This window comes from Montipora foliosa, chromosome 5, assembly GCF_036669935.1.
Source record: "Montipora foliosa isolate CH-2021 chromosome 5, ASM3666993v2, whole genome shotgun sequence".
In the NCBI taxonomy this organism is placed as follows: Eukaryota; Metazoa; Cnidaria; class Anthozoa; order Scleractinia; family Acroporidae; genus Montipora; species Montipora foliosa.
The window spans coordinates 2,133,991-2,147,116 of record NC_090873.1 but is presented as its reverse complement, the minus strand read 5'-3'; the positions used below and the strand labels follow the sequence as shown (position 1 = coordinate 2,147,116).

At 39.0% G+C, this 13,126-nt stretch overlaps 1 protein-coding gene and 1 non-coding gene across 4 annotated transcripts; one reads left to right on the top strand and one right to left on the bottom strand.

Annotated features, from left to right (window-relative positions):
• Window positions 1-1,625: 1,625 nt before the first annotated feature.
• Window positions 1,626-9,392, bottom strand: LOC138003350 (uncharacterized). Of its 3 annotated transcripts, none has more exons than XM_068849371.1 (7): window positions 9,078-9,391; window positions 7,871-8,042; window positions 7,061-7,175; window positions 6,488-6,633; window positions 5,204-5,252; window positions 3,732-3,791; window positions 1,626-3,641 (listed from the first exon to the last, which is right to left on the bottom strand). In XM_068849371.1, exons 1-7 carry the CDS (start codon window positions 9,346-9,348, stop codon window positions 3,615-3,617), a joined length of 840 nt encoding a protein of 279 aa, XP_068705472.1. In that variant the 5' UTR covers window positions 9,349-9,391; the 3' UTR covers window positions 1,626-3,614. The 3 variants fall into 3 exon arrangements, with proteins under 3 accessions (XP_068705472.1, XP_068705471.1, XP_068705473.1); XM_068849370.1 differs by having other exon boundaries at window positions 7,871-8,045; window positions 9,078-9,390; XM_068849372.1 differs by lacking the exon at window positions 1,626-3,641 and having other exon boundaries at window positions 3,726-3,791; window positions 9,078-9,392.
• Window positions 9,393-9,613: 221 nt separating this feature from the next.
• On the top strand, window positions 9,614-9,733 carry Trnal-caa (transfer RNA leucine (anticodon CAA)). The gene is made up of 2 exons: window positions 9,614-9,651; window positions 9,688-9,733. It is a non-coding gene; the product is annotated as a tRNA-Leu (tRNA).
• Window positions 9,734-13,126: the final 3,393 nt, after the last annotated feature.

Sequence of the window (13,126 nt, the reverse complement as noted above, 5' to 3'; positions counted from 1 at the left end):
GAGCTTTTCTTTTTATGCAGACTGTCATCTATGGTCACATCGCATACTTAAAATTGAAAATGGCGCCAAGAGGACGCCGCCGAAATGTCGGTTTTTCATTTTTTTTCTTTGCGCGTTCTTGAGAAGCTTAATGCAAGCTTTTTTTTTTAAACAAGCCAAGTCAAATCCACGAACGTTTTTAAGCGGGTTTTTCCCTTCAAGAGCTTCGTTGTGCATTGATTGTGCGCTAAACCCGTGTAAAAAATCGCAGGACATTTTTTCCTTCCCAGTAACCTCTCCTTGTAGACAATTTTTTAATGCAAAAGTAGAAGTGCCGGATCATGGGAGATCTAACCAGCAAACATTTTGTAGACTTAAAACAAAATAATAATGCAAGGTTGGTTGTAAGGCTATGAGGATATATATATCTTTCATTTTACCATGCACAGGCAGACTTCTTCAGGGAGTTAAATGATTTGCCCTTACAATATAACCTCTTCTTGTCCCTCCTGTACACGGGCGTTGACTTAAAGTTGTACTAAGATTCTCAGTTGAGTATGACACTAGGGAAGTTTGGTGACAAAGTTTCAGCGTTAAAGTTACCATGTTGTCAAAGGCAACTTGATTCGTTTCCAAGGGTAACTTTTCGGGGTTTCACGTCATTTTACTGGTAACGGTCGCCAGTTTGAATTTAACCGTTACCATTTGTAGATTTTCGCGGGCTCATAGCTCACTCGTGACGTCAAGGGCCTAAAAGTTACTCTTGGAAACGAAGGAAGTTGCCCTTGACAACATGGTAACTTTAACGCTGAAACTTTGTCACCAAACTTCCCTAGTGTCATACTCAACTGAGAATTGTAGTAACAGAGAGTGCACTGACAATGGCCGTTTTTATGCTAGAGACGTTAAAGTCGTCAAGACGCATTTAACGTCTGAGGCGTTAAAGCCGTCTGACCGTCAAAAAACTGCACCAAAATATTTTCTCCGACCAAAAGAAGCGCAAGGGGCACAAAGAACCAATCACAATTCGAAATCTTGACATTTAAAGTTACTGTCAACCTTCAGGAGTGTCTTTCGAAAAATCGCATTTGTTCGCGTTGTTTTTAAAGAAACCCAAGGAAACTAACAAAATGTAGTATTTGAAAATGACTTTAACTTTCACGTTTTGTACTTCAGAAAGCGATTGCAAGCGCTCAAACGCGAAACCGACCTTGTCTGCTCCGTTGAATTAATAACCCTTGCGTTACCGCGGACATTCAAACCAAACTGCACTATATCACGCAGGAGATAATAAGCTGACAAAAGCGAGTGAGACTTTTTCCACATTCTCAATGGTTCGTGTGAAAATTCATTGTAAAGTTGGCCAATAGAAGTTGGACGCCACGACTGTTAGAATTTTGAAAATGCCTCACATATTTTGTTAGCTTATTATCTCCTGAGTGATATAGACTCTGATATAGTAGTGCAGTTTGTTTGGATGTTGACAGTAACCTTAACTTATCGGACGCGCGGAAAAAGCGCTCGTGAACATAGCGTTCTTTTAATTGTGCTTCTCACTGGCTGAAAACAGGGCGCTAGACTTGCAAGCCAAACCAATAGCAGGTACGCAGAATTCGTACGCAGAGTCAATAATTTAAAAGTGTTGGTATTAGAGAAGTAGCCGTGAACTTGACTGCCTTTATTACCTTGTTTAAGTGGAAACTAAGAAAAAATTAACAAAATGTAGAGGGAACAGTAATGGATAAAAGTTACTCAGAAGAACTAATCTAGCTGAGTAACATCTAATTAAATAATTAAATCGATTACAGTTGGAAACAATGAGTTGGTCATATAAGGTGAATAGAAGAAAAAAACAAACAAGAGGAAAAGAAAGCCGGTAAAAACAATGGAGGATTTGTCCACTGAAGGGAATATTCATTACCGGTAATTTATAAGTAGCTCTGTATAAGGTCGAGTTTCAGTTTCAGCTGCTTTACGTTCTCATCAAAATCATTCCAAGGTGCAGTCGCAGCACACACGAATGTTGAATTTTCCATATATTGCTCTAACGTTCTCAATAAAACATGTGGATCTTTCAGCAAATCTAGTTTTATATTTGTTCACTGAGAAGACAGACTGGAAAAACGATCAGAAAGATTTGGGGAGAATGTTACAGTGCAACGCGCCTTACCATGGTCACCCAACAAACTTTCACATTTGACAACTACGTGTAGTAAGTACGTCAACTCAACAACCCATGAAACGGTGTTCAACTTACAACCGTGACTGTCAATCAAATTCGCACACCCTGATTAGAGTATAAGTTTTAAAAAACTTTGTTAGGTAAGACGCGTCGCACTGTAAAATGAAATTGGTACATAAATTGAGCACTGTACACTATGATCAACTGTATCAAATGCTTTGCATAAGTCTAAAAAAATACCACAAGAATATGTGCCAGTGTCGACGGCTCTTTAGACTGTTTTTGTCAGTTAGAAGAAGGAGAGCATGGAATATAGAATGTTTGGATCTAAAACAAAATTGATTTTAGAAGCTAGCAAATGTAAATAAAAAGAAAAAAATGCTAAAATAATTTTGGACCATCCAAGAGCTATGAAGTTAATAGAGTGTATATAGCCCTACACTATTCACACGGTTTAATTAATTCAGATTTTTTTTCCATTCACTTGGGATAAGTATAGGTAATCACATGATTTCATGTGCAATTTGTGTCGTAAGTTTGGGTAAATTATTCAGACAAACATAATTTGTAGGATGAAAAATTTATGAGTGCTTATTTAAAACAAATTACACAAGAAATCATGTGGTTACTTATTGTCTCGGTAATCAAATGATTTCGAGTGCAATTTGGAATAAATAAGCAAGAGTACGTTATTTCAAATGAGAACAAAATGCATGACCCCGTTGGGTGAGAGTAATTTGTATTCCAAATTACACGAAAAAAATCATGTGGTTACTTATAAAAAATATGCATGGAAAATTTCAAGCTGAGATTATCGTAATTAATCAGAAAAACACATGCATATCATGCAATCACGCAAAAATTGTGCCATCCAGATATCATGCTTGATTGGCAATCTGAGACGTTCTTTGTTCATTGACCAATCAGAGTGCTTTGTTTTTTTACCTTTTGCAATGAATTACCTCTTTTCTGCACGTCTGTTACCTGGAAACTGCATTTCTCTTAGCCAATCAGAATGGAGATATTTTTCCATGTATATTATTAAAAGTAGCAATACATCCAACAGACCACAGCATCGGCAGGTACAAAATACGGGTCATGGGTCACAAGTCACAAGTCACGGGTCACATGTCACAAGTCACTGGTCATTGTTTTACCAATAAAGAAAAAACCTAAACAATCATTAAAGCTATTAAACCTTTGGCCTAATTATGTAAGCCTAAACAAACGTTTTGAGGCCTAATATCAGCATGGGTACTGTAAATGGTTAGGGTTCTTTCTGTATTGGTAAAATAACGACCTGTGACTTGTGATGTGTGTTTTGTACCCACCCCCACAGCATCACCCCAGCAACTTTTGCTTCTACATATTTTTGTAAATTCTATTTTAACTAAATTCTAATAACGCATAAATTTACATTATACACTGTCAGATACTGTATATCTTTCATCCATCAGGGAACATTTAATTGATTCTTTGCCTAAGGATGAAAAGAACTGTTGATGAGTTGAGACAAATTTTCAAAACAGAAACTATTATCTTTAATAGGAAACAGAGAATCTAATCATACCCTTTTTTGTTTCTGAAGGAACTGTATTCGACTCCAAGCTGCTTGACATGATGCTATCAGCTGAAATAAATAAGAAACACTCAATTCCATTCGGTGTTAAGAATCATCATCTGGATTAGAGTATAAAATAATCAAGGAAACATCAAATCAACTCAATTGATGGCAAATTAATCAAATTGAAATCAATTTTAGGAGTAAGGAAAATTCTTCTCAGAATTAGTGCATACAGTAATGTCTCAAAAACTCAGCTCCCCTTCTGACACCAAGTACTCACATTCAGCACATGCACCTTTTCTTGTGGTACCAAAGAATAATATTGTTATTAGCTAGTTGAGTGTATTTGAGATTCTCAACTAAGGTGGTAAGAGCCAAACTACAAAGTAATGCCCAAATCTATGGAGCAAAGCTCTTTCCAAGGCCAAACAACGTCACTGTGACTTCTTTCCAAATAGCACATGGGTTCTTTAAAGCCCCACAAGGGTTGTCAGACAGGGCCTTCAGTTTATTCTTATTTGAGAATTAAGTTTTGAAAGTCTAATCATTTCCAGATTTGATTACAGCCTGAGTGAGTAGCAGGGGGTTTGGCGAATTTCAAAAGCTTCTTTCCACCGGACATACGAGTGATTGTTTAAATGTAATGGCTGCTCGAAAACCTCGACCAAACCCCCTTCACTTGTTCTTTTGATGCCCCGGAAAAGGGTGAATCCAAAAACAAATTTTTGATCCAAGATTTGCCAGATTTCGCAGCGGAAAGAAATGCGAAATCCGAAATTCTACAATGTATTTGTAACCTTGGTAACCTTTTATGAATGTGTTCATTATTGCAGCCTCTAAAGAAATTGCTCAAAAGTTTTAGCTTCTAAGTTAACAATTACAACAAACCAGTTTGACAGACAAAGCCATACGAAGTTGTGGATAAATGCCAACTTGAACTGAACAACTTAATTACTTCAGGGCTCTTGCTTACAGCAAATTACACTATAAACATTGTTATTGGAACTGCTTAACTACAAAATAAATAAATAATTCACAGTATCTGGAATGTCTGTTTGCTGGTGTTTTTCGGCAAAACTGTGGCAAAGAGTTAAAAAGGGGAGGGACTGGGTTTGATCAAGCTGAAAATACTGCTGGTTTAACTGATTATTACTTAAGCTTCACAAAGTTTTGCCTATTTTGGTGCTCATTTGTTGAAATTCAAGCATGCTTCCAACAGACCTGTTTAGTCTCGTGACTTATGCATGCCATGGACACACGGACACACACACACTAACTCACTCACTCACTCACTATTACAACATGGTGACAGCGTGTGACTACCACAAAAACTAAAGAAGGCCACAGAACAAAGAATGGTAGGAAACTGTAACAATTAGGAGTAACAAGGAAAAACAAAATTAACAATTTACCATCAGTAAGAGGTACTAGAATGTATTTTAAATGCAAAGCAGCATTTGATGGTTAAAACAAATAACCTTTTCATCCTTGGCATAACCATTTGCTCCTGCTAATTTATACTGTTCCCTGAAACAAGAAAGTAAAATTTCACACACAAGGCCAAGAAAGAAAAATATAGACATAAGAAAGAAAATTTATATCCCTTCCTTCACGGTTTAAGAGAACAGCACAACCACAAAGTTTTAGTGAAGTTAGGAGGGCACCACCTCATGGGTTCAAAATTATTGGCCTACCAGGTGATAGGGTGTTGTTTAAAGCACAGTACTAAATATTAATAAAAATCAGTGTTGACCCCAGGAGGGGTGGGAGGGGGGGGAATGCTTTAGGAATTTCTGGATGAGGATGTGCCGCTGGGAACCTGGAACCCTTAGCCTACACCAGAGCTAGTTCAGCTGAAATTTTGCTACCCTATACTAGTCAAGAGTAAACTCCCCAAACCCCACCTATGATGGGCTATCCTACAGTAGCTCAAAAAGAACAGTCCTAAGTGAGTCCTGATTTTGACACAGGTTTTCGATTTTCAACCCCGTATTTAAACTGGTTGTGTCGCAGGTTACATGCTGAGCAATGCCAAGTATGCATGTACGCACTATCAAGAACAATAAATTGTTTAATTTTAACCAGTATTATAACGACCGATTTCCGTCTGAAACCCGATTTTTGACAGTTAATAATATCCAGTAGCGTTTTACGATAGCCATCTATCGACACTGCTGAGGCTGTTGCGTAAATTTTAATTATACTTTGCCAATTTGATTTTTTTGTATTTTTGAGTAGCAATTCCTGGTTTCCTTAGTCTCCAGAGATAAAATCTTCAACCAACTGGTCAGTTTCAAGAAATATGATACCCTATTCTACACCCAAAAGCTCTGATTTATATACACTCTATCCTAAAGTAAACTACTTGAAAACCATACCCTTCACAGTGGCACATACCTATATGGCGGTATAATCCCTCCCCCTTCCCAGGAGTGTACCAGGGTTTAAAAATGGCTTTGCACCACTAAGTCCAGGGTGTAAAAGTAATGAATACCAGGCAGATAGCTGTTACCTCTAAGCTAATTGAGCCACAGACAACTAAATGAAGAAAAGCACTTGTGATAACTCAGCCAAAAGGTGTTACTTGTCTTTGAACTGACATTTGCAAACTACATGACAGTATTATTGTATAATGACATTTTCAAAGTCTTCTTCAATGGACTTCAGAAAATGAATTATAGTGCATCCCATCTGGTGACAGCGTTAAGTCCAACCAGAAGTACATAAAGTGCATTATTTTGCAAAATCACACTCACACAAACCTTATTATTCTAGAGGCCATTTTTAATTTTCCCTGCTGTATGAGACTGAGGGCGGCAAAGACTTTACATTGAGCTGCAAGGATTGGATTGCCCAATCTCATGGCAACCAGTAACTGCTGTTGTGAAATCTGTCCAGCTTTTTCCGACTAAAACAAATGCATTAGGGACATTGTAAGAAACATTAGCCAACAGGTTAAAGGCAAAATGTTCTCCCAGCTGTTCACTTTGTGGTGTCCATTGAAAATCCTAGCATACCTTAAAAATCACAAATGTGCAGACACAGTGTTTACTGTGAGCGTTTTTTCTGAGGTCATTCTGAGGTCAGACTTGATTTTGCAGTTTGCTTGGATAAGGACTAAACTTGTAGCCCCACCCCCCCCCCCCCCCCCCCACCTGAGAAGTTAAAAAATCTCTCAGGTGGTTTTGTCCAGCCAACATGCTCATGTTGCAAATTACTGTCATTTAAGTAATAATAAATAATATCCAATTTTATTTGTAAACAAAATATAACCTATAGAAATGCCCCAAAGCTAAGCATGAGTGCCATCTACTATCTTCTCCGTTAATACTCACATATCTATAGATGTGTTCTCCCATAGAGGAATAAGCTCCACCTAGAGTTGACAACCATGCCATGGCATCCTGCATCTGCATGAACTCCACCAAAACAACAAGGAGTCGCTTAGACCTATAAATAGAAAACAAATATTACTCACCAACAACGAGCTCCATGTCCATCTGTTGGACAAAATATCTGGATCACCTGTATCTAACATGGATAAAAATCAGTTCCCATAGAATAGGCCACTTGCACTAAGAGGTCATGTGACATCGTTTTTAAGAAAATGAAAGTTACATGATTTTGCCTTCGAAACACTATTAGTGGGTCATCTCTTAAACAAAATAATAGTGATTTGGTTTTTCAAACCCGCACCATTTGCTTAAAATGAGAGAGTCTGTAGCTGGTCACGTGACCCAAACTTAATTTTTTAAAATTATGAATTACTGCTTTCTGACACAAATCTTGCTCTCGAACTTCAAGGAAAATGTTGCAAAGATGATGTGGTAACGTTTATGGCACATCTGAACTCAACTATCAAACATTTAACAAGATATAAGCAAAAAGTAGTTTTGGCCGCCATGTTGGAGGGCAAGAGTATGCCCTCCAACATGGCGGCCAAGACAAATCATGCTAATTTGTTGAAAAATCATAGTACCGTAAAATATCTCCCTTAAATGCATTTCCTCTCAAATTTCCCGTGTAAGATAATTTTTATGTGTTCTGTCAATTTTTGGCAACAGCAAGATTACAACTCACTGTTTAAGGGAAGCACTGGTCACGTGACCTCTTAGTGCAAGTGGCCTATTATATTCGATGTTTACCAGCTAAGATCAGGCTCCAAACAGAGGCATGTTTCACGCTGGATGTTGATCTGAACATGGATTTTGCAATGTCTGGAGAAATTTCTTTCTTTTTCCTTCACAATGAATACAGAGCATGTCCTCCCAAGGTGAAGCTGAAAGGTTTCACATGAGTGATCCTCAGCCTGCCTAACTGCTGCAACAGATGATTTAAAACCAACCATTTATTATATAGACACCAGTGAAATACCAAGTGAGCTTACGTGTAAACACGTGAAATCTTCACATGTGAAAAGAACACCGTTGGTATGGTTACATATAAAAATGCGCCTTTTGAGGCAAGAGGGTTACCCTAGCACTCACACATTTCTTCCTTTTTTCATCGACATATTTACAAGGCAGCTAGGGTTACCCTGGCACTAGGGTAACCCTATCCCTAGCACTAGGGTAACCCTAGCTCCCTTGTAAACGCTCTGCTAGGGACAACTCACCTACCCGGGAGAACTTTTTAGTGGTTTCCATTGTGTTTGCGATGCTGGCGGTTACCAAGCACATAAAGTTGTCCCGGGTGGTAGGGTAACCCTACCTGTGAAATTTTGCTTGTAAACCAAGGCTATCTTTGACCCTAGGGTAACCCGGTTACCCTACCTGCTTGTAAGCAGGGCCTAACACTCGAAGCTAAATTGCGTATCTCCACACGGCAGTATAGCATTTCTTTATGACAGTGACAGCTCTAATGTCCATGACATTCTTCCCTTCCACTTGAAATGCAGTGACAGGTGTTGATATGACCTTGAATGCAGTCTCTTTATCTGGGTCTCCACCCTCCCTTGACTGTAACATGAAAATTTGGTTTTATCAAATGAGTTAATTGACAGCAATATTGAACAATATTATTTTATTATGATTGCAAAAAGAAATTTGAGCTCAAATGATACTGTGGCAATCCAGGTATCAGTAACTGAGGAGACAGCAATTTGCCGGAATCAATGTGCATATTAAGATAAATGAGAATGCCTGCATTAATGCATGCGGCGAAGAAGAATGACAAAGATTTGTCTGTTTGTTGATCTTTTCCCAACACGAAGGAAAGTTCATGGCAATTGAAAGAATTCGATCAAGGAATATGCAGGAATATGCCCCTCCAGTGGCCGGTTATTCCACAATCGCTCCGAATAATCGATCGAACATGCAATTTCGTAGCAAAACAGGCTTCTAGATCTCTTACCTTTTTGCCACTGATAAAACAGCCATGACGATAACCCAGCAGAGAAATTCACTGAAACGCAAATTTCAGTCCAAAGAATTTTGCCAAAGACCGGGTCAACATCGAAGCAAACTCGTGCTACGAAAGGCACAGATTTTTCGCACAATATTTCCACAATTGCCCCACGTTTCAAAGGATACCTGCAAACCTGTTCATAAGATATACCTGGGCTGTGATATTTTGAAATTATTACGGCTTTCTTCGGGTTTAAAGTCAACAAATCGCTTTGCATTTGTGCATGATCATGAATGCAATATTGCTGAAAATGTCAGAAAGCTACTAGTTTCCAGGAATTCAGCGCGCTTGCTTCAAACGTGAAAAATAAGTGCAGTCTTGAGAAAACTTTCTAAAAATTTAACATTAAAATATTTAAATTTGTTTTTTGATTGATAAAACGCTTACTTCAATATAAAAGCGTAATTTTTTTTACGAGAAGGTGAAGCAAAGTGAAAAGTATACAATTTAAAAATTTCAAATCTTCCTCTTTTCTCAGGGTGGTCAGGATGGCCGAGCGGTCTAAGGCGCCAGACTCAAGGATTACTATCCTTCCCATGGATCATGGGATTGGGCGTTCTGGTCTCCGAATGGAGGCGTGGGTTCGAATCCCACTTCTGACACTACCCGATTTTTTAACTTTCTCTTTCCCTTTTTTGAATTGATTTTTTTTTCTTTTGACAGTCCAGAACATCATTTGTCACGAAAACCTTTTGCAGCCGTATTAGGACGATTGAAGCATTCAAAATTTCACTTGCACTCAAGCCTATGTCACCCAAACTTACGGGAATTTCTGGAGACTCTGAGCAAAAAGTATTTGTTTGTGGATCATCTGAATATTCTTGTTTTGTGCTGATGTTCAAAACAACGTTGAAGGATTTAACCAAGAAATAAGCTGGGTAAAAATGGCGCAAATTTATCAAAGATTGTTCTCAAATGCATTAATAATTCATACGTCAAAAACAAAAGAAATCAGTTTGGATATGTGGTCTTAATTAGCATAAAAATTCGCCAACTTTGATCTCAATTGTCTCTTGAAATACTGATTCCTTTGACAAGCAATATCAAACATTCGAAAGAGTGTTTCATCAGATATCCAACCACCTCGAAATCGGTTAAAAAACTCGGCCTTCGGCCTCGTTTTTTAACTCGCTTCTCGGTGCATGGATATCCGATGAAACAAACCCTCCTTCTCGTGTTTGATATACTACATCATAAAAGATTGGTCTTGGATGGTGTCTCGTCATCTTGGTCAGGAGTTCCTTCCTTCTGGCGTTCCACAAGGCCCTACACTCATCAAAGACAAAGATTGAAACCGTGATGCTCGCAGTTGTCATGCCGAGGCTTGGGACCGAGAATTTAGGCAATTTTCTCACACAGACACCTGAAAATTTCAGGACGCTTCAACGGGATAAGTGTACAGACCTCTCTGCTTTTATCATGTGAATTGTGTTGTTGTAATTCTAATTAGTATACGTCAATATTAGAAAGCTTTAGGAAAGCACAAAGGTGATATAACTAGTCCAGTACCACAGATATCCAGGTCATAATTCAAAACTCAATTGGAACAATCGTTTATATAATATTAAATTGTCGGCAGAGCCGATGGCAATTGCCCTAAAGCAGTCAAGAAACATGACAGACCCCAACACCAGGAAATCCAGTTTGCGTATATTTCAAATAGATTCTTGCTCTCTCAGAATTTTATGAACGAAGGTTTTGAGACGGGGCCTGCGTCTCATAGTCCAAATCGGAGAAGACTTAAAGATAGAATCATTTGCATCAAAGGCAGCTCTTTCTCGATCCGCAGTTATTTCAGACTGGGAGTTAGGCTCCCGCGGGAGTTGACCCCACTACTTCCGACAACCAACTGATGGTAAATAGAGTCACTTTTTAAGGAAACTATTGTGGTTGTCCAGGTCAGTAGGTGTTTCAAGCACCAATATTTTGTCGAACCAACTGAGCTGATAAGAGTAATAAAATTAACCACCAAAAGAGGATTAAACAGATCATGACGTTAACCCTTCGTCAGAGAGAATAGGGATCTAGGACGCCTTCGTCATCGTGAACGCAACATTATCGGTTAAAAGAAAAGAAATAATCGTTCTGCAGGTGCGGCACGCATTTAAGCATATATTTTTGCGGTTTTCTGCACAACAACAAGGTGAAATCACCAGATTTGAGGTTTTGACGACAACGCAAGCGTACAAATGTGAATCTTTCATTCTCTATTCTTACTGTGAAGTCCCTTGTACCAATAGATTCTTAGGATACTTCGCCCACATTGTACGACGCGGACGCGATGGACTAATTTCGAAAAACCTATGACATTGCAATGTTATATGTTGAGGTGAAGTTTCGTTGACGCCGACGAAGCAAATAGAGAACTTAAGCAAGGACGAAGGCGACGGCAACGAGAACGATTTGGCCACTTTGAGCTGGTTGCGCAGGAGACAGGTTCGAAAACCTTGTTGAATTGCATTGTGGGACTGTTTTGGGGAACGCAGTTTCATCATTGCGTGCGCGGAGCAAGAACTCAAGTTGCAAGAAAGCGATATACTAGGTGGTGAGCTTCCAAAAGCACCAGAATATTGTACAAGGGCAATTTTAAAATGATGGCTCGCTTGCCAAATGGAAAAATTGCCCGGAAAACGAAATGATTAGGTCAAAAGGTCAGTGAGATCGGTGAGTACATACGATGTTAACGTACTAAGAACTTAAGTCATTTAACAATTTTTCGCCTCAGGCTCAGTGATTATCGGTGAATATTCAGCTCGACTTCGTCTCGGTGAATATTCACCGATAATCACTGAGCCTGAGGCGAAAAATTGTGTTAGGATAAATACACAGGTGATTATTTCAAAAAAGAGAAACAAAAAACATTTCAACGCGAAATCATCTTCACTTACACTGGCAAAACGACTACTGGCAGCCATTTTGTCCGTCGATGTGGTTATCGGCTGATAATCCGAGATAGCGAGCCAATGAGAGCGCGCGATTTTGTATAATCACCTGTGTATTTATACTAAAAAGATTTAACCCGAAGTTAATTGTTATCGCACAAGGATGTAGGAAAGCCTTTTTGCTTTTCAGAGTAAACGACTTCATAAACAGTGGCTTGTCTCCCAAAATAGTCCCACGGTGCAATTCAATGAGACTCTTGGTACGTCTCCCACGCACCCTCGAAGGGATCAATTTTAATCCCTTCGTGATTATTTCAACCTTTTCGATATGACAAGAGTGTGGTAGTTCCTCAGATCAAGAATGACGCTGGTCGGAACTGCGCTTAATTTGGGGAGGAAGTGAATATTTATCTTCAAGTGGTGAAGTCCTTCACAAAACCTCAAATTTGGCTATTTCACGTTGTTGTTTTTGGTGACGACGGCAAATAAATGGACAAAATTGAAAAACGCACGTGCAGGGCGTGCAAAGCTATTGTTTTTACCCACTAAATATGCAAATTTGTCACGTTCCCGATGCCGTCGCCGTTGTCGTTAATTGCTTAAGCTCCCTTTAAGTGCGACGACGACAGGTACAAGAACACAACAAAACAACTTTAGGTTTAATAACTAGAAGTTGCAAATGGCAAGTGACATGCTCCGAGTAGATACTGGGCAAACGAACGATGATTCCGTATGGTCAGCATTATGATATGACCGCTGGACGTTCGTAGTGCATGTGCAAAATGATTGTGACAGAATGGACCATTTTACAGTTATAGCAACAGTCTGCGACAAAATTCCTTGGAACAGTATCACGACTACACAGATCTGAAGCTGTCGCAGCTTACTCACCCGTCACAATGTGGTTTGCACGCGAGTTTCTGAGCCCCATTTGCCGAAACAACATTGTGGGAGCGCAAGGTATTGCAAAGTGTTTCAACAATTTTGTCCGAGACCTAAGAATGGAAGCAAGGTTGCCGGTGACCCTTCTTGGATACAAACCTTTGTGCTTTCCTAAAGCTTTCTAATGTTGATGTATACTAATTAGAATTACAACAACACAATTCACATGAT